This window comes from Diabrotica undecimpunctata, chromosome 3 (assembly GCF_040954645.1).
Source record: "Diabrotica undecimpunctata isolate CICGRU chromosome 3, icDiaUnde3, whole genome shotgun sequence".
Lineage (NCBI taxonomy): Eukaryota > Metazoa > Arthropoda > Insecta > Coleoptera > Chrysomelidae > Diabrotica > Diabrotica undecimpunctata.
In genome coordinates, this window is record NC_092805.1 from 14,229,342 (window position 1) to 14,256,549 (window position 27,208).

At 34.8% G+C, this 27,208-nt stretch overlaps 2 protein-coding genes across 8 annotated transcripts in view; one reads left to right on the forward strand and one right to left on the reverse strand.

Annotated features, from left to right (window-relative positions):
• LOC140436467 (aquaporin AQPcic-like) overlaps positions 1–5,397 on the reverse strand; it is a 31,535-nt gene extending 26,138 nt beyond the window's left edge. Inside the window, exon 1 of one of the 3 annotated variants that reach the window (XM_072525312.1) lies at positions 5,152–5,397. In XM_072525312.1, the coding sequence (XP_072381413.1) occupies positions 5,152–5,167 (16 nt within the window). In that variant the 5' untranslated portion in view covers positions 5,168–5,397. The remainder of the gene's footprint in view (positions 1–5,151) is intronic. The other 2 variants (XM_072525310.1, XM_072525311.1) reach the window with 2 other exon arrangements.
• The window catches only part of LOC140436466 (breast cancer anti-estrogen resistance protein 3 homolog), a 293,734-nt gene that overhangs the window by 252,508 nt on the left and 14,018 nt on the right, over positions 1–27,208 (forward strand). For 4 of the 5 annotated variants that reach the window (XM_072525305.1, XM_072525306.1, XM_072525307.1 and 1 more), the window contains 3 exons: positions 16,139–16,753; positions 17,724–18,607; positions 23,119–23,287. In XM_072525305.1, coding sequence (XP_072381406.1) covers positions 16,139–16,753; positions 17,724–18,607; positions 23,119–23,287 — 1,668 coding nt within the window. The remainder of the gene's footprint in view (positions 1–16,138; positions 16,754–17,723; positions 18,608–23,118; positions 23,288–27,208) is intronic. The other variant, XM_072525308.1, reaches the window with a different exon arrangement.

A 27,208-nucleotide genomic window follows, 5' to 3' on the forward strand; every position in this document is an offset into this window, starting at 1 on the left:
TTTTGTCCTCTCATCAGGTGGCCTAAGTATTCAAGTTTTGTCTTTTTTATATTCAGTATTACTTCTGGATCGTTATTTATTCTGCGTATTACCTCTTCATTAGCAGACCAAAGAGGTCAACTATAGACCAAATACATATGTTAAGAGGTATACATGAAAAATGTGTTGAATATAACATACCTATTTACAACTTGTATATCGATTTCAAACAGGCGTTTGATGGAGTAGATCGACAAAAGATGTTAAAGCAACTATCTATGTTAGGGATACCCAATAAGTTGGTTAAACTTATACGAATGACTCTGGAGGATTCCAAAGCTATGGTGAGAATAGATGGAGATATGACGCAGGCCTTTGATATTGAAAATGGAGTTAGACAAGGGGATGCCTTATCAACAACACTTTTTAATCTAACTTTAGAAGCTGTTGTTAGAAAACTGGATATAAACGGCTGTATTAATACAAGATCTATGCAAATATGCGCATATGCGGATGATGTTGCCATAATAAGCCGCAACAAAAGGGTATTAAGCGAAAAAGTTATAGAACTGAAACGAGAAGCTGCTACGTTTGGTCTATATATAAATGAAAGCAAAACAAAATATATGGAATGCACAAAATCGAATGAACATGAGAATCTGAAGGTAGACAACCATACCTACAAATATGCCTCCACTTTTCCCTACCTAGGCTCAATAATAAATGACAACAACAACATCAGTCAAGAAATACAAGCACGGATTCTTAGCGGTAATAAGTGCTTTTATGCATACAAAGACTTAATGAAAAGTAAGTTACTGAATCGTGAGTCTAAGCTGAGAATCTACAAAACAGTAATTAGACCAGTGGTCACATATGGATGTGAAACGTGGACCCTCTCAACCACTGATGAAAATCAACTGAGAATATTTGAGCGCAAAATACTAAGGAAGATGTTTGGACCAACCCAATGCAGCGATAGTTCGTGGAGAATTAAAATGAACCACGAGCTGGATGAACTAATGCAGAGCGCAGATATTGTCAGATTTGTAAAATCACAAAGACTAAACTGGCTTGGTCACCTAGAAAGAATGCCAGATAATCGAGCTGTAAAAGTAGTCCAGAGATGGAAGCCCCAAGGAAACAGAACAAGAGGAAGGCCCCGTAAAAGATGGATAGACGACGTAGAGAGGGATCTTAAAACCATGAACATCAGGCAGTGGCGAAGGAAAGTATCCGACAGGGCAGAATGGAAGAACATTGTTAAGCAGGCCAAGACTCACAAAGGGTTGTAGCGCCATTAGAAGAAGAAGAAGAAGAGAAGATTACCTCTTCATTTGTAATTTCATCCACCCAACTTATTTTTAGTATACTAATATCACGATTACAAAATAATTTTTTCATTTTTATAAAGGTAGATTTGGCAATTTCAATACGTCAACAAACGAAAAAAAAAAGCAAAATTCGAATGATGGATCCTAAAAGATAGTGTAGAGAAGTTTATTCAGAACAAAATCGTAGAAAAAACGAGCTGAAACAGGAAGAGAAGTCCCAAAACAGCTTTAGGATAGACAGGAATAAGTTGGCTAGTAGGTTGGTTTAATAGAGTTATGGAAGTGGGACAAATGCTCACTAAAATTACTTAGTTATATGTACCATGAAAATATAGGATAGAGTAACAGATAGACGGATACGTGAGGAAACCGAAGTATTCGACAATCAGTTTGGCTTTATGCAAGGCGGATCAAGAAAAAAATGATATTTTCATTATAAGGCAGCTGATGGAAAAAAAAATAGAAATAGAAAGAAACGCTCAATTGGTATTCATTATTATGATTGCATCACGGCTTAGGTATTAGTATTATTTATTCTTATTAGTATTGGATCAGTCTAGATCTAGATCGTTTATTAACCACATTTTTTTTTTCAAGTTCTGTATGTTATTTAACCCGGGACCAAAATTATCATGTTGATTAATTCAAAAATGAACGTGATGTTAAATTTTTATTACTAGCTACGAGTAATTAGGTAGTACAATTGTGCTATTAAAAGATTACGTAAATCCAGAGTTATATTTTTTTAAATCACATTTTCGTTATGAACAAATATTTGTATATGTCCTTAAGTAAACAATATAAACAATCTTAGAAGACGTATAAGAAAATGTCATAAAATCGTTTTTGAATCTTCATGGGAATTTATTTATATTTTGAATAAAAATAAAATAACTGTAATGTGTTGAGTTTCCGATTGTAAACGACATTTATCAAAATAACCGAACGTTTGCCCATACAATTAATTTGTTTATGTACGAAATAATCTAACTAAAAATTCTGTTTGTATTTTTGAGTTGTAATATTGTAATAGTGGGTGCAAAAACTTCTTAATGATTTTGACAGAATAGGAAAAGAATTTGGCTTAAACATCAATATTGACAAAACAAAACGTATGGTCTCTATAGCATACAATATCATAATTAAGTCCAATTATTAGTGGACAGTAAACCATTGGAAACAGTTAGGGAAAAAGTTCAAATACCTTGGTTACACTATACAGTGCTAGCCAAAACTCCCCTCCTCTCTCGTAATTTTTGAATGGTTATACTTATAATAATAATATTTGGAGGGAGGAAATAAACGGACCTAGGCTTCTTAACTAGTCATAACAGGTCACGTAATAATCATCGATGACGTTACAGAGCCACTGTGACCCATAATTGAGGGGAGTAAAACCATAACGTTGTAAGTGCCACTCGAGCTGAAATACGTTTTATATGATTAACCCGTTGTATGTGCCGACCTTTACGTGCACTCATGAAGCCAAAGCTCTGAGATGCCCCCACCTTGAGTACTGAGAAAGAGCAAGTCATAACGTTGTAAGTGCCTTATCAATTGCAACCACAGTTGCTACAATCAGTCTACGCAAAATGTCAGTACGCAAACGTGTTTTAAATACATTGAAATGGAAAAAAACTATTAGAAAAGGCAGTAAAAACAGAGGACTTATAAAGAAATAGGTGAAAAAAATGCATGCTAAGCGGCTTATACCAAAAGACCTCATTGAAATTATTGCTAATGCTGAAAAGAAAAATCCATTCTTAGTAGTGAATACTACAACATTTTTTAACTGGATGAATTAAGCTAAATCCATGATAAATACTAAAAACTTGCAGATATCTTCGCCTACTATGATTCGAGTAAAGTATAAAGTACCTATAAATAAAACAGTTTTTTGTCTCTACTCAAAACTTTTATTTTGGGCACTTACAACGTTATGGTTTGGCGCCACGCAATTTTAAATGGAACCTTATGGCAAGTGACATTTCGTTTGAAAGGTGTTGAAAATTCCTATTTGATCATACTAATTCATTTGCGGAGACCAACAAATCTGTGAAAATTATAGAGGAATAACGTTACTAAATACAACATATAAAATATTGACATCAATAATAAAAAAGAGGTTATCAAAGATCACAAAGAAGACAGTAGGACAGTACCAATGTGGATTCACAGAAGGAAGATCTACAATAGATGCAAACAGGCATTTGATTCAATTAAAAGGAACGGATTAATGATAGCACTTAAAAAATTAAAAATCCCACATAAACTCAGAAAATTAATAGAAATGACAATGAGAACTACAAAAATAAGCATAGAGGAGAGACAGAGGAATTCAGTATAAATAAAGGGATGAAACAAGGAGATGCCTTATCAACAACGCTATTTAATCTAGCATTATAATATGTACTACCAAATATAAATAAAGGAAATCTGAGAACAAAAGGTGGTCAAATAATTGCATATGCAGACGATATTGCTATTATTGCAAAGAACAGAAAAATAATGAAAGAAATGCTAGAAGAAATAAGAGAGAAAGGGGAGGTAATGGGGCTAAGATTAAATCAAGAAAAGACAAAAATATTAAGATTAGGGAAAAAACCAATGAAAGAAAAAATCAAAATAGGAAGTTCTGAGTTTGAAGAAGTAGAATACTTCAAATACCTAGGAGTTACAATAAGTAAATCCGGAGAAAGGAAATCCGAAATTGAAGAAAAAATATTAGCAGCGAATAAAGCTTATTTTGCAAACAAAAGATTACTTAAAAGCAAAACACTGACTAAGAAAACTAAGATGAGCATTTATAATACCATAATTAATCCAATATTATTATATGCAGAAGAAACAATGACGATGGTTAAAAAAGATGAAGAAGACTTAAGAATAGCAGAGAGAAAGATTATGAGAACCATACTAGGACCAATCAGAACAGAGCAAAATGAATATAGAAGCAGAACAAATGCAGAGATTAAGGAAGAATTGCAATGCAGAGTTAGATGGTTAGGTAACATTTGGCGAGCAGGCGATGAGGCAGTGACATACGCAATGATAGAATGGAATCCAGGAGGAAGAAAGAGAAAGGGAAGAACGAGATCAAAGTGGCTGCAAGAAGTTGAAGAAGACCTCCAAAGGGCAGGAGTCAGAGAATGGAGAGGAAGAACTAGAGACAGGAAAAAATGGAGAGATATTATCAAGAAGATAAGATAAACAAAAGAGACTGATCCACTTAAGAAATAGGATTCTAGAAAGCATTCGCGGTTTAACCCCACACTGGGGTTATTATATATATATATATATATATATATATATATATATATATATATATATATATATATATATATATATATAATTCATTTGCGATTGAACAGCTTGGAAATATGGACAATTAGACAATCGGAAACAAAAATAATTAAATGCTTGAGATATAGCTCTATAAAATAATGCCCAAAAACTAAACAAAGTAGAGAGCTTTGTTTAAAGAAGTGAGAATCACCCAAAATATATCAACAAGTTGGACAGCGAAGCGAGAGCCTTTCATGAAAGAGGTGAAGTTATAATACAAACACTGAGGGAGCAGGTGTATGAAAATAAAACAGTCAATAAGAAAGATAAAATGCAGAATTAAATGTAAAATATATTTTTTTTTACTCGACTACATGGCAAGCATTAAAAAAATTTTAAAAAAATCCATTAGATATAACTGTCAAGATTATATAAATCAGCTGACGATAAATTATTTGACGGTAGACATACATAAACAAGCAATTTATTAAACTCAAACATATATTATAAAACATATAACAACGAAAATTGTGAGAAAAATCATTGAACGTACCTTTAAAAGTCGCCATGGCAAACTTGGACCTTTAGCAAACCTCTTTGGTCTTCTTACGGTACTACTGTATCGCCGACTGTCATATTTGATACTTGTTAAGCTTATCTAAATTTGATGTTGCTAATATGTATTCTGGATTTAACAAGCGTGATAATAATTAAGCAAAGTAATAATTTGTTTACTCCTCAAATAAAAAAAAATTAAATAAAAAAAAGTCCAACGTTCAAGACACCACACCAAGTTGTATCCGCGAATACTAAACGTTTTCTTAAAACTTTTAAATTCTTTAGACAAATATAATGTGGGATGTTTTTATTACTGTCAGAATTGTTTGCAAATACCGATGACTGCGTTATTTATTGTCTATATAAATAAAGATCTGATCAATAAAGTATAAACTGAAAAATTTTCGTTTTCGAAATATCCTCTTCTCGTTATTGCGTTACCTTAAAAATCATCTTTTTGGTGAAGATTTTAACTTTATAGATATCAACAATAAATAAACGAGGAAATAAGCTGGAATAAAATCAAGAATATAATATCATTTAATTAGGTAAATGGGACTAGACAAAATAATTTTATTTGAAATATTTCAGAGCTTAGTAAATCATGCAACGCAGACCGTTCTGCGCTATAAACAAAGTCAAAAAATGAACAAAATCTGGCTCGTTTCCGAAAACCAATATGTAGCGTCAATTTGACTTGGTCACTGGGCAAACAACGACTTTACTGTAAGTTGTAATCGATTGCCACTTTATAATAATTGAACTCGTAACTTTGCCCTTCGCATCTGTCGAATCAACTGTCATTTACAGTCAGTCATTAAATTTTTAGCCCCAGCCAGAGACCTTCTTTAAGCCAATAATTCAAAATTTGTCTTTTAATTAAACTGTTTTTATCCATAGTGCCCTATGACATCTCGACATGTAACTATACGTTCATTAATAATGCAGACACTGTGTACAGCGGCGGCTCGTGGCCTAAAAAAGTGGTGAAGATGAGGAAAGCTTGCCGGAGCCAAAAGGAGTTTTGGTACCTACTTCGCGCCCAAATCTCATTAAAAATTCGTTAAAAAAAATTTAAAGAGTTTAGGGCCCTAATAACTTGAAGACAGTTTTTTAGAGCACTTATACTAGATACGATACGTTCTGCTTGCCTGGGGTATTTTAGTTCTGAACCTTGACATTTCATTGAGGGTTTTTTGGCGATTAAAACACCACGCCTGCTAAAACGGGTTGGTGAGTTTCTATTCAGGCGCCCACTCTGAGTCAGATGCTGATTGCAGCCGACCACTCTGAATCAGACGCAAATGTTTAAAATACTGGTTGGTCGACCATGTAAAAGAACATCCCTTTTATCTTCATTTTTCCAAAGCCTAAACGGAGTCTCTAATATATTACACGCCATGTCATTAATTTAGCCACCATTTAATATAGTCTTCTGCAGGTCAGGAGACTACCTGAACAGAAAGGGAATAGGTAGAAAGTGGAAATCATGGCTGCGAAATATTCGAGACTGGACAAACATGACTGTAGACGAATTATTCCACTTTGCAAAAGACAGAGAAACTTTTAGAAATGTGGTCGCCAACCTCCGTTAATGGAGACGGCATAGGAAGAAGAAGAACAAGTCATTAATTGGATTCATGTCTGTCTCAAATTATTTTTGTCCAAACGAAATCCACGAGAACACTTTATATCCGAAATCCGAAACAAACCGCAGAGAAATGTATTAATAAAGTGCACTAAACAAATAAAATTAATACTGTGACTAAACTAAACTAATAAATACTATACTATACACTATACTATATAAAAAATATAAATATAATAGACTAAATTTCAAAATATTGTCGCTGAGAGAAATTTCCGAAAAATAGGAATAAAAAATACACATCCAACATTGGGTGAAGACGAATAATATATTTTTAGACGGAACTGCACTCACCAGTTTTCTCAGCTATCACTAAGGATAGGCTGACGTCACGTTGCCATGGCAACCGTGAACGCTTATGCAGATGGATTTCGCATTTCAAAAATGATATTCACTCACCTATTCCTGAATTCTACACGGCTAGTGACACAGGTCAGGACTTGACCGTCAAGTACGTACCGCTAATAAAGCTAGTTGTCTTTTTTAATTTTTAGATTAATTAAAAGAGAATAAATAATTGATTTCAGAATTTAGATATAATAATGTTGCTTTCATTTTTTATTTATTTGTCTCAATTTAATTATATTTTTTTTTGTGAACCTCACCTTCACCTACTTCACCTGGCCGGCCGCCGCTGACTGTGTAGTGCTCTTTTAGTAGTCGCCCTGTTTGTTTTTTCTATTTTATCCTATCTTAATATATTCATGATATTCTTCCCTTTCATTTAACGTATCACACGCTTCATTCGGACCAATAATAAAGAAAATATGCTCTCTTAGCAATGCCACAAAGTGTGTTTTTTCTATCTCAACATATTCTCTACCCCCTCTCCTTTCCAATGATGTATTTTACGTCACGATCCGACGAACTGTTTTACCCTCACTACAAAATGCTCAAAAAATGAGCAGAATTTATCTTAGCATTTTCTTTTAGATGGGGAATGAAGCAGAAAAGTAGCGTTTTTACAGATATAGCTTTTACTTAATTTTATTTAATTATTTAATTTTACGTAATTCTGTTTAACTTGATTTAATTTTATTTAATTCTATTTACCTTTACTTATTTTTATTTAATTTTATTTAATCTTCTTTAGTTTTAATTTTATTTTATTTTGGCGTTGACGTTGACGTTTGTTAAAGGTCATTTTACTTTTTTAGTAAGTGTATGTTTATCTTACCCAATGACATAATAAATATTTATTATACGTCATTGATTTTACCTTACAATTACAGTAACCCATATTTTGCGAAAACATTAATTACTGTGAAATAGTAAAATTTCTGATTAACAATATTGGAATCATCGGTTTGTAAAATGAATTAGCAATAAATCAACCGTATCGTTTGAAAAACAAAATATGATTGAAATGTCAAATGTTGGTAGTTTAGATTTTTTTCCTAGGTAGCGTCGTTACCTTACTGGACAAACGATGTGACTTGTCGTCATTACCTTTTACGAGTATATGGATACATGCTGCTCGATGGGGATTCAACCGACATTTTTACGTTGTTGATTTCGATTCCATCGATTCCGTTTAATTTCATTTCGCGCTTCTCGTTGTTCATCAGGTTGACTTGCTTGTATAGTTTTTGACTTTGTAACCTCCGAATGACCAATCCGAAACGGTAGGTGCCAATGGGTAACAATATAACTACCTCTGAAAGTTGGGAGCCAATGTATAACAATAAAACTCACAACTTTCTTTGAAAGCCAATTTTTAGGCTTCATCTAGGTGTGAAAACATCTGATCTTAAAATGTAAATTTGAAAAATGAGTTAACCAAAATATTAACTAATCATATTTATTGGACAAGAATATTATAATGAAATATTTAATATTAAATTAAAAACAAAGCAGATCCTATCTACTGCTTTACAAAAATTTCAACTTGATACATAAGGCTTCATGTGATTGACAGGATAACAGGATATCTGCTATGCTGCTGCATCTGTTATCATATGTGTGGTGTAGTTCACTACGAAGCTTCTTGAAGTTCCATCCAACAAGTGGGAAAAGAATTTTTTTTTGTTTCCGCTAAACAAGAAAAATTTATTAAGGCCAAAAAACTAAAATAATAAACCTTGAATTAGCGACAGCATAGATTTTAAATTTTCTTGTCATAAAAAAACAATTTTTTTAAAGAACATAGCTGATGGCAAGGATAATTAAATGAACCTAATTATTAAAATTGATTAATTAAAATGATTTATTTAAAGATGCATATACGAACGAATTAAAAAGTGAAAAACACATGGTGTGTAGGTTATGTATAAAAAAATATAAAAGGAGAGATATGTAAAAAAAATTGATCAACAAGAAATATAAAATGTACTCACCTCAGGAAAAGATTTAAATATATAAATGAATTTATTAACAGAAATTCGCTTTAAGTATTCTATTGAATTGATGTGACATGACAGAAGTCAAGAAGTGCCAAATTACACATAACGTGTCGCTCGGTGTGGACCATAGAAATTTATATATGTTTTAGAACAAAATGGGATCTTAATACAGAGAATTAGAATATATATATATATATATATATATATATATATATATATATATTAGTTCAACCTTGTAAGATATTTTGTCTTTTTTAGCTCTTGATAATAATTGTAAACACAGTTGAAAGCTCGAGATTAAAAAAATAGTTAACCAATAGCCCTTTTATTGACTCCAACCCATCCAAAACAGTTATATATTTGTTCCAAACGAGTCACAAGTACTTCTTTTTTCTTATTCTTATATATATATATATATATATATATATATATATATATATATATATATATATATATATATATATATATATATATACATATATATATATACATATATATATATATATATATATATATATATATATATATATATATATATATATATATTCAGGGATTCTACAGTATTCACTGCCTTCCCTCGCTCAACCGTTTCCATCTCTCTCTGTTGTTCCATTCTCCATCGTTTAGGCCTCTCTTACTCATGGCGTCGTCTACTTCGTTCCTCCAGGTTTTTCGGGGTCGTCCTCTTTTCCTCCTTCCTATGGGGCTCCATTCGGTTATTCTCTTTATCCATCTGCTGTCGCTAGTTCTTTTTACATGTCCATACCACTTTAGTCTTTTTTGTTCTATATATGTTAGTATGTCTGTTTCTATTGATGTTCTTTGCTTTATTTCGTCATTACTTCTCCTGTTTATTCTTGTTTAGTTTATTCTAGTTTAGAATTAGAATATTAAGTGAAAATTAAAATTGGAATTTAGATTATGACAGAATATTTAGTAAATAGAAAGTTGAGCTCCAAGTATTTTTAGAATCTTCTTCTTCTTGGCCTTTTATTTTTTCATTTTTGGACATAGGCCTCTCCCAACTCCTTCCATCGATCTCTATCCTGAGCAACATATTTCCAATTTGTTCCGGCTATTATTTTTATGTCGTCATCTGTGATCTTTCTATTGGTGGTCTACCTTTGTAAGGTCTCCAAAGACTCAATAGTCTCAAAGAAGCCCAAGAGTTGGTAAGTACACAGAACTCTACGTTAATCGAGGTAGGTTTAAAAATTAACCTTAAAAAGACCCAGACAAATATAGTTATTCGTGGCAACGTATTCATAAACGATGATTTTTATTAGGATAATTAAAACTGATGGTGCAAAACTTTAAAACTTACTAAAAAATCACTACGATTGACACAACTAACATGCCAGTGGTTCTACAACAAGATCAAAGTGCAATTGCGTTTTCGAAGCCGTGCATATGCGAATGTGATGAATCTGCTCGAGGATTCTCACACATTTCTGTTACTTCGCAGACTCCAAAGAGAAGCTTATTCAGCATATTTCTCCTGAAACGACCTAACAGTTCAATAACCGTAATTGGCTAAGTGAACGAGCAATATTGGCGGCAAAAAATACAGATGTCAATGGTCTTAATGTGACCATTTAGAATTTTCTTTCAGGAAAGTTGTTTTCGTTCAAATCAGTTGACACAGTTATAAACCAGGATGACGTAATCAACTATCCTACAGAGTTTTTGAAATCATTGAAATTACCTGGACTCCCACCTCACAATTTACAATTAAAAGTGGAATCAGTTAACGAGACTGACAGTGAAAACATTAATAAATAATGTCATTGAGGCAACGATCATCAAGAAAAAATAAAAAGGGGAAGATGTCTTGGTCTAGCGTAGAGTTACGAGTACTAATGATTCCAACAAACTCTAATAAATTAGGATTGAAACTGTAATAAATCTAATAAACCACTCTAATAAATTGTCACCACTCTAATAAATGCTGTCACCATTGTAGAAGACGTCTGTCTCATTATCCTTATCAATGCATCTACAATTCTTAGGGGATACTTATCCCTGCGAGCGGGGCAAGGCTTACTGGTTCCACTAGCCTGGACTGACTGGTTCCGCCCTCGCGGATTTACAAGAGGGTAGGGAGATTTTGGGAGGAAGGGGATTAAGGACTTCTCGGTCTCAAGTCCTGCAAAGAGTGAGAGGCTATGGGCTTACGTTAGAAGCCGGAGCACTGCAATAGCGGAAATGTGTATCTCTTCTAGTCTCTAGCTGTAACGGTCGGGAATAACAAAAACAACAAATTTCGAGTTTACAATGTATTAAATAGACTGTATACTACAAAATATCAGTTATGACCAATAATGTTTCGATCAGGCGCGAAGGGAGACGAGAAGAGACAAAGCAAGGAATTAAAGGGCGGACAATTCCGTATATTAGATATACCTTGGGTTAGTATATAGATCTTAGTTACCTTCGCGTATTTAGGCTCTAGCTAATGAATACGCCTCCAGTCCTACAGGGATTCGAGATCCGTCAGTTTTAAGAAGTCAAAAGGGCGCGCTATCGCGAACTTTCGAATCTTCAGATACCGGCACTTCTACGTCACACTATCCCGGCGAGTTAAATAGCGCGCTCACTGGTTGCGTATCGCCCGATCTCCCGTACTTCTCGCGTGGGGCGCTCTAGAGTGCCAACTTCCCACTAGTCCCCGCTGGTCCGCTTGTTCGGTTTTTTATGAGCCCGGATTCTCAATTTTCAGTCGTGGTACCAAGGTCATGTTATTGTTTTTTTGCTGACTGAGCCCCCGTGTTATTTTTCAGCGGAGGTCTATGTTTTTTTAAACGTGATTTAAACAACCGTGGTGGCCTGATATTTGAGACTCGTGTCATACATTTAAACTGGGTCGAGTTTTCAATCTTTGTTTAATGTAAAATGTTTACATTAAATATGTTACTTACTAGCTATGAATTTATTTGTTCTTTAATCAATTTGGAATATGTAATAATTACTTAAATAATTATTACTCTTTTCTAGGCTAATTACCCCTTAATTTTTCCTTCTTTATTTCCTTGCTATGTTTACATTACAAAACTTACCATTGATTTTAAGCGTCTGCAATTTCCCTTGCGTTTGGCTTTTGCAATGACAATAAATAAATCGCAAGGCCAATCGTTGGAAGTTTGCGGAATTTACTTGGAGTTTCCATGTTTCTGTCATAAAACCGTCATCGTTTTATATATGTCGTAGGCAATCGGTGTAACACGTTATTCCGTGAAAAGCCTAGTCATTACAGGTATTGCCGGCAAACGCTGTATTACAATCATTATTACTTTGTTTGACTGAAATTATGCGCCATTCCACGGGCTGCCGTCTACGCTTTATGCGAACGGTGTTACAGTTCGAATGATTTAAGGTTAGGTTTAAGTTGTTTTTAACTCATTCATTTCATCGTAATTCCACGGCTTTTTGGCGTCTTTGTTCACTTGATAATATTGGTTTACTTTTTCATAAAATACACCCTTGTGAATATCCATATTTATATAGTAATAAACACTTGCAACGAGATATGTGGTAAAATCATAATTCAACGCCTGAATTGATTAAACATACAACTTCAGACGCTGTAACGTTCAATCATTCGGCCGGTATCACCGTTTGTCGTCTGCCAGGGACGACAGTCCCTAAAATGGCGCGTAATTTCAGTTAAACAAAGTAATAATGAAAGTAATACAGCGTTTGCCGGCAATACGTGTAATGGCTAGACTTTTCACGGAATGACGTATTACACCTATTGCCTGCGACATTCAAAAATCGATTCAATTATTTTCACTCTACACAACTGTTGTCAATCTTGGCACAAATATTACTTGTGAAATGAGAAATGAGAGTTCCAATGAGAGACAAAGAAATCAAAAATTACACATTGATACAAGTCGTTCCTCAAATTAAATTTTAAAAAAGTCTAGATATTTTCATTATATCGACATGTGACAAATATATCAATATTTGCTATATTTTACAGTTATTTTTTTAAATAACTTATCAGTTTATTTGAATAAAATAAAATTTTTACGCATTTTTAACAGTTTGAAATACAATTTCGTTTCGACGAGTACATAACATAAAAATTAAAACATCTGTTAATCTTTTTATGGCTTTATGTCGTCCGTGGGTTTTAGATACGGGTGCATTAAGAATAATTTCTGTAAGTCCTCATGATATAATTAATAAATCATTCATATACAATAACCAATAAATCTTCTAGGATGATTACCAAATAGACAATATTATTGCAAGTAGCAAACAATTCATAGCCTAATCTTGTTACTACACTGTCCAAAAAAAAGACACCTTACATCTAGTGCTGCAGGACACATAAAAATCATTTTCTATAAACCCAAATTTTAGTTTATTTCTTTTTAATATTCCTTCTACTACAACAGGTTGAAGCTCACTCTGACAATTCTCACTTTTATCATAGATGCCAATAATAATTAACTTTAATTAACACATAATAAACCAACTTCGAAATTTATATCATTCATACTCTCCATACATACTCTCCATTCATACATTCCAGTGTCTTTTCCAAAATTTGTTTCAGGGTTGCAATCTGATGAATTGTCGATTTACCACCTCTGAAACCAGCCTGATATTTTCTTATTATTCGTTCTACATTATGGTGGTATACGATGGCATACGATGGCATCGAATAGTGACGAATATTTTCTCCGCTACATTTAAAGCGTAATTCCTCCTCCTAAAATATCTACACTTTTTTAAAATTTAATTTGAGGAATGGCTTGTATCAATGTGTAATTCTTGATTTATTTGTCTCTCTTTGGAACTCACATTTCTCACAGGACGTGAGAACGTGAGAACACCAACATCGAGTGTGAAACTTTACACCAACACAACATTTAAAATGTAATGAGGAGTACGGCAAGGTCATAGAATTTCACCAAAACTGTTTACAATGCTGCTGGAATATATGTTTATGAAAATTGATTGGGAGAATATGAGAATCAGAACCTTTATTCCAAAATTGACAAAATGTATGTACAGTAAAACTTAAATCACCGAAAAGCTTCTAATACGGAATCAATTCATCGTCATCATAATCGTACAGGCTGTAGCGGTGACTGCTGAACATAATCTACCTAAATTATCTACAGTGCTTCCATAATTGTCCTTGGGCGAAACATGGAAACTCTAAGTAATTCCTCAAAATGGTAAATCTGTTGGAATCTGTTAGTATACGCGGGATCAAGACATCTTCCCCTTTGTATTTTTTCTTGATAATCCATGACATTATTCATTATCGTTTTCACAGTCAGTCTCGTTCCATTGCACAGTCAAGGTTGATTACTCTTACACAGCATAATGACAACTGATTCTACTTCCTGAAGTCCAGGTAATTCCAGTGAATTCAAAAACTCTGTAGGATAGTTGAATACGTCATCCTGGTTTATAACTGTGTCAACTGATTTGAACGAAAACAACTTTCCTGAAAGAAAATCCTGAATGGTCACATTAAGATCATCGACATCTGTATTTTTTGCCGCCAATATTACTCGTTTACTCAACCCATTATGGCTATTGAATTGTTAGGCTGTGTGAAAAATATGCTGAAGAAGCTCCTGTTTGGAGTTTGCGAAGTAACAGAAATCTTTGTGTAATGTGATGAATCCGCTCTAGGATTCGTCATATTCGCATATTCACGCCTTCGAAAACACAACTGCATTTTGATTTTGTTGCAAAACCCCTAGCATGTTAGTTGTGTCACTCGTAGTGATTTTTTAGTAAGTTTTGAAGTTTTGCACCATAACTCAAAAGTTTTTATTCTATCAAAAACCATCGTTTATGGATATGTTGCTCCGAAGAACTATATTTGTCATATAAACTGGGTCTTTTTAAGGTTACTTTTTAAACTTACGTCAATTACCGTAGAGTTTAATGTACTTAACAACTCTTGGACTTCTTTGAGACTATTTGAAATCAACATAATATCGTCAGCGAATCGTCAGTGGTTTAAACTGTCACCATCGGTTCTGATTCCCATGTTCTCCCACTAAAGTTTCATAAACATATATTCCAGCAGCATTTTAAACAGTTCTGGTGAAATTCTATGACCTTGCCGTACTCCTCATTACCTTTTAAATGTTGTATTGGTGTAAAGTTTCACACTCGGTGTTGCTCTACATCCTTCTCATCTGTCCTTTATCCATCGTAAAGATGTGGTGACGCTATGGTATTCGACATATGGTTGCGTTCCACTGTTCTCTCTCCTGCACATAGTGGGCTGACTCAGAGGGAGCAACTGGTGGTGCCCTTTATTTGGTCTGACCATCCAAGTGGCGATCTTTCTCGAGCTCTTACCATCTACTTTTACTTCAACCACCAATCGCTCCATACCTTTCTTTCGTCTGGCTATGTGTCCAAAATAGCTCAATATATTTTGGTTGAAGAATGTGGTAAGAATAGTGGTGATGTCGAGTTTTGTTTATATTTAGATATTTCTGTGAATTGTTCTATAAATGATCGCATAAAGTAACTCTTGATCATGAAATCGGTTCCCAATTTGTCTTTCACGCAACTACCAAATAAATACTCCTACGGTTTTCTAATTTATAAGCCACTGTAATATAATTTATCTGTTAAACTATTTTTGTCAACACAAAACTGGATTTACATGAAATTTGCTTATCGTGAAAATTAAATCTTACTTCAAATATTGTTGATGTTACATTGATAAATTTTTTTCTCAAAACTTTTGCGTTACTTACGTACGTCATAGTTACAAATTTTTTGCCATTCGGTAGCGTTATTCGTGTATCCTACGATTATCTTTTTAGTTACTATAATTAAAACAATCTCTTCTCTGTTTATTGTAGAACCAAACAATTAAATGGTAAACAAAGGATCCGATCAAATATTTAAAGAGTAAATCTTCTAAATTTATGCATTTTAACAATTATTACTATTTATAAAGCTATTAATAACGTTTTTAAACAATATTTTTTTATTTGAAGGAACCCATGGCCGACCCGAGCATGAATGCGGCCGATCTCCGCAAGACACTGGAATGGGAACTTTCTCTGGACAGTAGGGACCTCAGATCGCACGCATGGTACCACGGAGCAATCCCAAGACTGCGGGCCGAAGAAATAGTACGGGAAGAAGGAGAATTTTTGATCAGGGATTGTACATCGCAACCTGGCAATTACGTACTTAGCTGCAGAACGAAAATGCAAGCGCTCCATTTCGTCATTAACAAGCATATTCTGCAGCGCGATACGGTGTACGAACGAGTGCAGTACCAATTCGAAGATGAAGCTTTCGATACCGTTCCAGATCTTATAACTTTCTACGTAGGTTCGGGAAAGCCGATAACAGTAGCGTCCGGAGCCAGGATTCAAATTCCACGGAACCGAATGTACCCTCTCTCGTTTTACGCATCAAAATATCCAACACCACTGCTGCAAAGTAGACTTACTTCACCAGCTAGCACGCCGGTAGGTCACCAATATCGACATAGTCCTCTACAGCCCTATAGACCTAGCAATTCGCCTACTAGACCTTCTAGAGACGGGGCTCCAAGACTGCCTTCCAAGAAACAAAGAAGTCAGTCTTTGACGCCCTCTGAGGTAGATATTTTATGTATAAACAATTTGTGTTGCATGCCGTAGACGTAAAAGGAAGCCATCAAATTCTTCAAAACCATGCTCCATTTTTCTTGGATCTGGCCCCTTCAATTTCATCATCATCGCATAAGTTTTTCTGTAGTGTTTGCCTCTTCATATTTACCCAGAATATCAAATAGAGAAGTGGAATTATAAAAATCTAGTCTCTCTCTTGTCGTTTTCTCATTGCTGAGGATCGTGATTTCCTACAATGCGGGCTGTCAATTCTCTCCATCTCTTGCGATTTTGGGCTGCTCTCATGGACTCGGAAAACGTCTCTCCAGTGGCTTTCTGTACTTGATCTGACCATCGGATAGGTGAGCGTCCTCTGCCTCTACGTCCTTCTACGTTTCCGCACACAATTAGTCTTTCTAAGTTGTCATTGTCTCTTCTCGCAATGTGGCCAAAAAACTTTAAAACATTTGCAAGACACTGAGAGGAGAGTCTGGTCTGAATGTTTAGCTCTTCGAGAATCGACTGATTGGATCTGTGCTCCGTCCACGAGACGCGTAGCATTCGTCTCCAGCACCACATTTCGAATGCGTCAATCCTTTTCCTATCCTCTGATTTTATTGTCCATGTTTCGGCACCGTAACTGAAGATTGAAAAAATGAGTGTCCGTACCAGTCTCATTTTGAGTTTTTTGGATAAAGAGCGGTCCTTCCATATTTTTGACAGTCGACTCATCGCGTTCTTGGCCATCCCTATTCTTCTGCGAATTTCCGTATGGGAAAAATCTAGTATAGAGTTACATATGAAAGATAAAACCATTCTATCGTGCATCTCCAATTCGAGTGTAAAGAAATTATATACTCGTATTTATAAGTAAAAAAGGTCAAAAATAAATTAATAAGTATTTTTTTGTAAGTTCAGAAATGTTAATTAAAAATAAAACATGTTCAATGTATACCTTTAAACTATTTTATTGTTATAGGTAAACAGAATTTCACAAGAAAAATGTAACAGTGCCGATGGAGTAATTCAATCACCACTAATGACGAGATCAGCAGGAGCAGACACCATCAACCACAATCACCGATTCTCTTCACATTCCCTGCCCCGAAACCCACATAACAAACTTTCGCTTTCTTGTAGTGCTAATACTCTTGGAAGAGACTGTCGAAATCGAATGAACAGTGACAATACCCTCTCACCATGTTCGGAAAGGCGGTTTATCTCCGGTAACGATTTAGGACTAGCTGACTCACCCCCACCCAAACCCTCACGAGTTCCTTGCCTAGTGCGAACCGAATCAAAAGATTCCGACGTAACCGAAGGCCGGTATAGTATTGATGGTATTACCCATGGAGGACTCCAAAGGGTGACATCTTACCATGCGTCGGGCTCAGATTCAGGAAACGGTTCTGGTGATTCCGCGATGAGTTCCGTTACAGATACCGGAGAAGTTCCTAAATCGGGAGGTGTAGTTATTAAAAACCCGAGGTATAACATGTCCACTTCCGAATCTTCCACTACTCTTAAGAATTTCGAAATCGACTGGATGGCAGCCGAGGAGAAACTCTCCCAAATGGAATTGCCAGAGTGCGATCTATCTTCTAGGTTTGACTTAGAAAACTTCCAAACTCTTTTACTTCCTGTACATGAAAATAAACCTCTGGACGCCCAAGCGCTGAGGAGGATCAAAATGACGTTGTTCGAGTCGGGTCCCAGGATATTGGCCAATCACTTAACAAGGACTGATTTAGACTTAATTTTCGGGAACCGGGGCGAGGACGGCGTGAAGTCTAAATTAACTTTAGGGTTGAATTTGTGCGCCTTACCGCATGGACACCAGTTTAGAATGGATCTTATAGAAAGGTAAGCACTAATATCCTTGATTTTTGGAGTAAATTTAAATTAAATATTAAATAAATATTTAACATCTGCAAATAATTAGCGTCAAGCAAAAACAAAACTAAAAATAAATTAACTATATCGTGAGTTGAAGTTACGGATATATGCTTGCTGAACATAGTTGATTTGAGGGATCTAGATGCAAAACCAGCAATCTCCATTTTGACAAATTTTTCAGGAAATAGATTTTTTAATAAAATTTTAGCGTTTTATTGAAGTTTTTTTTTGTTATTTATATTTATTTGTACATTGGCTTTACTTATTTATAAAATTAACCTAATTATTTCATTAAATTTTAAGTACTTAAACCTAAACACCTAAATATCTAAACTTACCAATTTAAGTTTAGATATTTCTGGTTTTGCCTCAAACACTTGGAGATTGTCGATTTTGTAACAGAAAAAACAATATATGAATGCAAAAAAACACATCTTCCTTAAAACTAGATTTTTGATTGAAAAAATCTTGAAACAAATATTTATGGTGTTGCGATTTATATTGCCTACGATATTGGGTATTACTTATAGGGGGTTGAAACTGGGAACAGAAATTACTGGGCTGGAGATAGGGTAAGCAAACAAATCGAAACGTTTGCGAACGGCTACTCTTGGTTTGTTTGGAGAGCTGGCTCGTAAATAAGTGGATAAAAGGGAGTAGAAAGGGGCAACTACAAAGGAAGAAAATCAAAAAAGTACTCATATAGATTTCCTGGGCAACATAACACAAGAAGATTCCTAAACTATTTAAATTTGGACGCCGTTTACAAAAATCTTCCTGCTGGATGGAAAGAAAGGCTTTTCTTTATAATTTTATTTATTAGAATTTTTTAACTTGTCATGAAAGCAATGTTTACTGAAAACTCTATTTTTACTTAGTAAAATTTTAAGAAAAAGTACCTTGATATCACTGACTGATGTATTTCCTTTAAAAGTTTTTGGGGTTGGAACTGGATCCAAAACACTACAAAATAACGCAAATCGTCTCACTCAAGCTGCAGATTGGTCTGAAGTGACCAGGGAAAACAAATAGACGAAGTTGGGCACTGAATTAGGGCTTCGGGTTAATAAACTTCAATCTTCAAAGCTTGGCTTTTCAAACACTCCTTGAAACCATGTGGACCTCTTAAATCGTTGTAACGCTGCTTACAAATCTCCCAAATGGGACACAATACAACACATCGGTGATCAAATCAACAAAACTGCCACATTTGCCTTTAATTAAATTCACCTTTCTACTATAAAAAATATACCGGCTTTTTGAAGATTACACACCCGTGGTCTTTACCTTTCCAAGTTTCAAATCCAATCTTACTTAAACTCTACATTTAACTGCTACAATACACTATATTTCCATGACAAAAACGAAAAATCATTACGAATTTAAAAAAAAAATTGGACTCGAAACAATGAAGTGACTACTTCGGTGATCCATTGCAGAGTGACATCATTCTTAAAAATCGTTCGGGTCCCGCATAACTTTCTCAGCAATCTAAGTGGATGTTTATTTGACGCGCAAAATATCCTAAAGCGGCTTCACGATCAAATAATTACTAAACAAATAAAAATCCGTGTTAATATAAACAAACTTAAATTGTTTATATTATCAATCTCGACGATGCAAAACGATTGAGAAAACATTTCGGTGTTTTAACATGTACGATAGGAAATAGAAATGAAAATTGAAAATATTCTTCGGTGTTTTAATACATTCATTAAAAATAGAAATGCTACAATGGAACAAACAACTTTTAAACAACCAAATCTGAAATTTCATCACAAGCAACAGCTTCTCCTTCAATATGTTCAATATCGCCTTCATTTTCTTCAAAATCAATAATGTTTTCTAGCATATCATTATTCGTGTTTAAAGCGTTATGATAAAACTCAAGATTTTCTAAGTTTTTCCACTCTTCTCCAAAATGTTTTATTAGGAGTTTATTAACATCCCAAAGTTTTAAGGGGTTTAACTTTAACAGCCTCCAATTCAATAATATCAGGATTAATCATCCTGATATCTTTTCCAGCCTTCTTCTTCTTCTTCGCGTGCCATATCAGAATTATCCGACGTTGGCGATCACCGTTGCGAAGGCTTCTCGATCTTCTGCAATATGGAATAATTGTCCTGCATTTGTTATCTGTGTCCATTCACGAATGTTTTTTAACCAAGAAACTTGTTTTCTTCCTACACCTCTACGGCCCTCTATTTTGCCTTTAAGGATCTGTTGTAATATTTTACATCGACTTCCCCTTAGTATATGTCCCAGATAAGACATTTTTCGATGTTTAGCGGTCTTTAGCAGTTCTCTATTTTTGTTGACGCTCCTTAGTACTTCTTCATTAGTTTTCCTTGCTCTTCAAGGTACTTTTGCACTATACAAAAGTACGGACCAAACATAGCACTTAACCATGCTTTGTCTTAGTTCTAAACTGAGATGATTATTGCAAAGAAATGACTTCATTTTCATAAAAGTAGCTTTAGTCATTGCTATTCTACATTTTATTTATATGTCTGGATCTAGTTGGTTCGTTATCACAGTTCCCAAATATGTCACTTTGTGAATTTTCTCAACTTGGACTCCGTTTAATTGAAGCTTTGCATCGGGATGTGGGTCACGACTAAACACTAAAAATTTGGTTTTGTTTGAGTTTATTTTAATGCCCATTTCCTCTCCTAACTCGTGAATACAATCAAGCAGAATTTGGAGACCTTCAATATTATCTGACAGAATTACTTTATCGTCTGCTTATCCAATCACATTAAGTAGTTCCCCGTTGATTTTTATTCGATATGGTTGTCTCTGAAGTGCCTTTTTAAATAACTGGTCCGAGTAAACATTAAACAATGTTAGCCACCTTACAAACACTCTTTGGTTTTGCAATATCGCTTCGATAGTGCGGCTCTCCCCGTACCCAAACGTTTAATCCATTTTTAGTCTTGGTTAAAATAATACGTTTAATAAATGAAAACTTAAAGTGCCAAGAGGTAGTGCCTTTTAGGCTTATTCTTTCCAATTAGCAACTTCAAAATCTTTTCCCATACGAATTACTTTGCCAAATTGACTGAATACCTCATTGTATTGCTCTGGCCTGGTAATAACTTCTATTTTCTTTAACACTTGTTTGATTCTGCCAAAAACGCGATCGCTAGGAAGAAATGAGTGACCTGTGACTGGGTATATAAGTTGTGGCATATCTTCGGAGACTAATCTTAAAGTTTTAATGCCTTCCAAATTTGTTTCATTAAGTCGATGAAATAAAGCGGAACTTACCTCACTGGATCCTTTATGAAACTCATTTTCGGTCCATCTATACATGAAAGTTTTTTCTTTGGATTGCTTAGTTTTTGACGATCCTTGTACAAAGCAAAGGTTCCTTATAAATATACAACTGTCGGCTATACTAAGCGTTTTGATCCGGAATCTTTGGCAATACTTGATTTTTTTGACAGTCGAAGCTTATTGTAATTAAATCATCTTTAGTCTGTCGTAGTAGTGAATAAAAAGCCTTTGTTCTTAGTTTATGAACGCGTTTGTTGATAAATAGGTTTTTCTTTTTATGCGCATTATTTGTTGCAACTTTGATTTGCTCATCAAATGACAAACAAGTAGAACATACATCCGTTCGTGGTGTTCCAAACGCCCAGTTGAAACGTTTGTTAAAAAAAATTCGAAGAGAATAATCTTTAACTTTAAGTTAGGACTTTGGAATAGCTTCAGTCTCCATTTTAAATTTAATACCCCAGAAGATCATACACCCAAAACTATTTAACTCTTAAGTGATAAATTTAATAAACACGTACTAATTCTTCTAACAAAATCTTAATAACACTCGAAGGCGTTGCAATTTCGTCAAAGATTGAAGCATGTAATACGCTGTGATCGGTCAAAACGGAGATTGCTGGTGTTGCCATTCGCGCACCGATGGAGATTGCTGTTTTTGCTACTAACCCTATTTTTTGACATTAAGTATGCACAATTGAGGATTTTGCTACACAATATCTTTTGAAGTTGTAGAGATGAACACAAAGATATACATGGCAGCAATAATTCAATTTACGAAAAATATGGAGATTGCTGGTTTTGCTTCTATACCCCTCATTTGGAATACGAGTAGATTGACAGTGTGCTGTGTTCTTTATCTTATATATAGGAATTTTTTAATAGAATAAGAATAATGGAGATTCTAATACTTCTTAATTTCTTCTTCGCTAATTGTAAGAAAATCATTAATACATGACTTTCCAGAATAATCTTTCTATTTTCTATTTTTTTAGTGATACTTACTTCTTTGCTGATTGTAAGAAAATTATTTGTAGATATTTTTGGTTTGTGTTGCGAACCATTTTTAGATGTTATTTGTTCGTGTTGAATATTGAATCAATATTAAATTACTGTTTTATTTTTAGTGATGTTTATAAGTTTTTTGTTGCTTCCATATATACAGCAACTAACTCATAACAATATTTTTCTTTTGTAGGACTGAATGTTTAAAACTACTAGTAGCTGTAACGATCTTAACATGCGCTGATGAATCAGAGAGGACCGACACGTTGAACAAATGGATAGAAGTGGCGATAGATACAAAAACGGCGCTAGGAAACCTTTTTGGGTTTTGTGGCATTATGTTGGGATTATGTCTACCGCAGGTAAGGGAATTTTTACTTAAATTTTTAAACATATTATATTATTTAATGCTTCCTTTACTAGCAGGTGCTTTATAAAAAGCTTTAGTCAAGTCTTTAATATTGGTAGAATGGAAAAACAGGAGGCGTAGGGATGTGGCGACCCCACCGCCCAAAGGTGTTTTAACCTTTGCAGTCAGCCTAAGGTAGCAAGTAGATACTCTTCTACGACCCCGGTAGAAGACAGATCTGCTAAAGGGACGCAACCCTGCCTTAAGCAAGCCTTGACTTTCTCCACAGTCCCCTACCAAGGAGAAGTCATGTCCTAACCAAAAATTTCCATCAAATTCGTACATATCCATTACACATCCTAACCCACTACCAATACGCACTGGCCTGCGCGGTAGTGAAACGGCTAAACCCCCCTCCTCTATTCATGTATGTAAAATTCAGGAAACGAACGGCCCTCAGTGCCCGGCGACTACCTCCGACCAAGATAGCGGTCGGAAGAAAGACGGAGTAGAGGGTGCTAAGAATCCCCGGGTTAAACTAGGCTACCATAGACGACAACCTATGCATATTGCTTCATTTAATGTGAGAACAATGTCATCAGAGTCTAAATTGTTAGAAATGGAGGAAGAGCTAAAATCAATAAAGTGGGACGTAATGGGTCTCAGCGAAGTCAGAAGAAGAGGAGAAGAACAATATACTCTTAAATCTGGCCACTTATTCCATTTCAAGGGAGAAGACAATTCATCAAATGGTGGGGTTGGATTTATCGTACACAAACGACATGTATCAAACATATTAAAAATAGAAAGTGTAAGTTCGAGAGTTATCACTCTAATCTTAAAGTTGAATTCGAGATATAAATTAAAATTGATACAAGTGTATTCACCAACGACAAGCCACACAGATGAAGAGATTGAAATGTTCTCTGAAGATATTAGAACAGCCCTGAAAAGTACTAAGACGTTTTATACTCTGATAACAGGAGATTTTAAAGCTAAGCTGGGAAATAAAGAAGACCAAAGTGAAACCGCACTAGGAAACTACGGCTATGGAGAAAGAAATGAAAGAGGGACCATGCTTGTAGATTTTTTACACCAAGAAAATCTTTTTTCTGTGAACTAATTCTTTCAAAAAAAGCCCCAACGAAAGTGGACGTGGAAAAATCCAGACGGTTTCAAAAAGAACGAAATAGATTTTAACATTAATTACTATTTAAATGGGAATAAGCCACAATTAAAGATTAAAATACGTTTATTGACGTTTCAATTTCCACTTCGGAAATCGTTCTCAAAATACAAACATTAGTGAAAACAAAATTTGTTTAATTTACTAATGTTTGTATTTTGAGAGCGATTTCCGAAGTGGAAATTGAAACGTCAATAAACGTATTTTAATCTTTAATTGTGGCTTATTCCCATTTAAATAGTAATTAATTTAAAATGTCACAAGAAAATAGCTTCAGAACAAGATTTTAACATTGCTAATAAAAAAGAAATTGTACAAGATGTATCTGTTTTAAACAGATTTACAATTGGAAGCGATCACAGATTGATTCGAGCAAAAATTCTGTTCAATTTAAAGAATGAACGAACAAAAATGATAAAATCAGACAATCGTAAATGGACCCCGCCCGAAAATACAGACCACTTTCGTGACATCGTTGACTATAACCTTCAACAAATCAACGACGAAACACAGGTCGAAGTTTTAAACGAAAGTATCGTAAAAGCCCTTAAAGAAGCGGAGAAGTTGTGCTGTCCTAAAATGAAGAAAAAACATGAGAAAATAAGTCTCAACAATAAAAATCTGATCGAAGAAAGAAGAAGGCTAAAGGACAGGTATAACACAAACTACGCAGAATTTAGTCAACTCAGTGAAACAATAAACAAAGAAATCCGAAAAGACATACGGCAACATAACATGAGAGAGGTGACAAGGGTGATAGAGAAAAATAGAAGTCTGAAAGTTCTAAGACACAACATGTCCACAGGAAAAAAGAACATACATAAGTTAAGAAATAAACAAGACGACATTGTGACTGATAAGGAAGAAATAGTGAAAACAGTGGAAGACTTCTACAGACAACTCTATGAAACAAGTGAATCCAATGAAAGACGCCCCTTACCAAAGATAGAGAATCAAGGCTCAGAATTAATGCCGAACATAACTGTTGACGAAATTAAAAATGCACTTCGGGTGATGAAGAACAATAAATCCCCAGGTGAAGACAGGGTAATGACCAAAAGCCTAAAACTAGGAGGAAATAAGCTCTTACTGACACTTGCTAAACTGTTCAATAAATGTCTGTGCGAAGCGATAACACCGACGCAGTGGAACAACGCGGAAATCATCTTACTTCATAAGAAGGAGATATCAGCGACCTTAGAAACTACCGCCCCATTAGCTTGTTGTCACAAGTATATAAGCTATTTACAAGAGTTATTACCAACAGGCTAGGAAGTAAGTTGGATTTCTATCAGCCAAGAGAGCAAGCAGGTTTTAGAGCAGGATATGGCACGAATGATCATTTACAAGTAATTAAGAACTTAATAGAAAAGAGTGTTGAATATAACAAGCCATTAGTCATGATATTTGTTGACTACGAAAAAGCTTTCGACACAATAAGTCATCAAAAGATGTTAAAAGCCTTAACAGAGTGCCGTATAGATCATCGCTATATAAACATGATAAAACACATCTATCAAAATGGGACAGTAAGTGTGAAACTGGCAAATAAAAAGACCAACGTATTTAAAATAAAACGGGGAGTGCGACAGGGAGACACAATTTCGCCAAAATTGTTTACAACATTATTAGAGCATATGTTTAAGAACGCAAATCTGAGTGAAAAAGAAATTAATGTCAATGGAGAAATGCTTAGTCATTTGAGGTTTGCTGATGATATTGTCCTTTTTGCTGACAGAATCGATGATGCAGTATCGCAACTGGAGAAACTATACCTAGCCTCCCTACAAGTAGGATTAAAAATCAACCACACAAAAACACAAATCATGACAAATCTTGTGTTAAGCGAAAAGATTTCAGTAAATGGCATGCATATTGAAGAAACCACCTCATATAAGTACTTAGGACATGAGATACGCATAGGAAGAGATAATCAAACGTGCGAACTAAGCCGCCGCATAGGACTCACTTGGGTGGCATTCGGCAAGCTAAGCTATGTTCTTAAATCAGAACTGCCTATGTGTCTTAAAAGAAAAGTCTTTAATCAGTGCGTGTTGCCAGTACTTACATATGGTGCAGAGACATTAACACTAACCAAGAAAGTAAGAAATAAAATTTGTGTTACCCAAAGAGCCATGGAACGATCGATGTTAGGCATTTCTCGTAGGGATCGGATCACGAACAAGGAAATAAGACGGAGAACAGGAGTGGCAGATGCCATAGAAAGAATTATGACCCTTAAGTGGAACTGGGCGGGGCACATAGCTAGAATGTCGGATAACAGATGGACACAGCGAATAATACAGTGGAGACCGAGACAAGAAGCACATCGAAGTAGAGGTCGTCCACCAACAAGATGGCCTGATGACATAAAACGGATCGACAAAAATTGGATGCAAACAGCACAAAACAGAAATACATGGAAAAGACTGAGGGAGACCTATATCCAGCAGTGGATAGATCCGGGTTAAATGATGATGAGAATGGAAACTTATCCTAGAAGATCTAAAATGTGGCCAAAATTCATAATCTTGACGAATTAGATATAAGTGTTAGTGTGTTAGTTTTTCATTTATCTTTGCCTGCATTCGATTCTGAGAATAGATGTTTTCGATGTTTTATATAATATTTTTTTTTTATTTATTTATTTATTCCACAACAAACACATTTTACAGAATAAAATGTAATTACAAGTAGCGATTTTGACATTAGATATACCTACATGCTAAGATAAAGTGATCGAAGCGG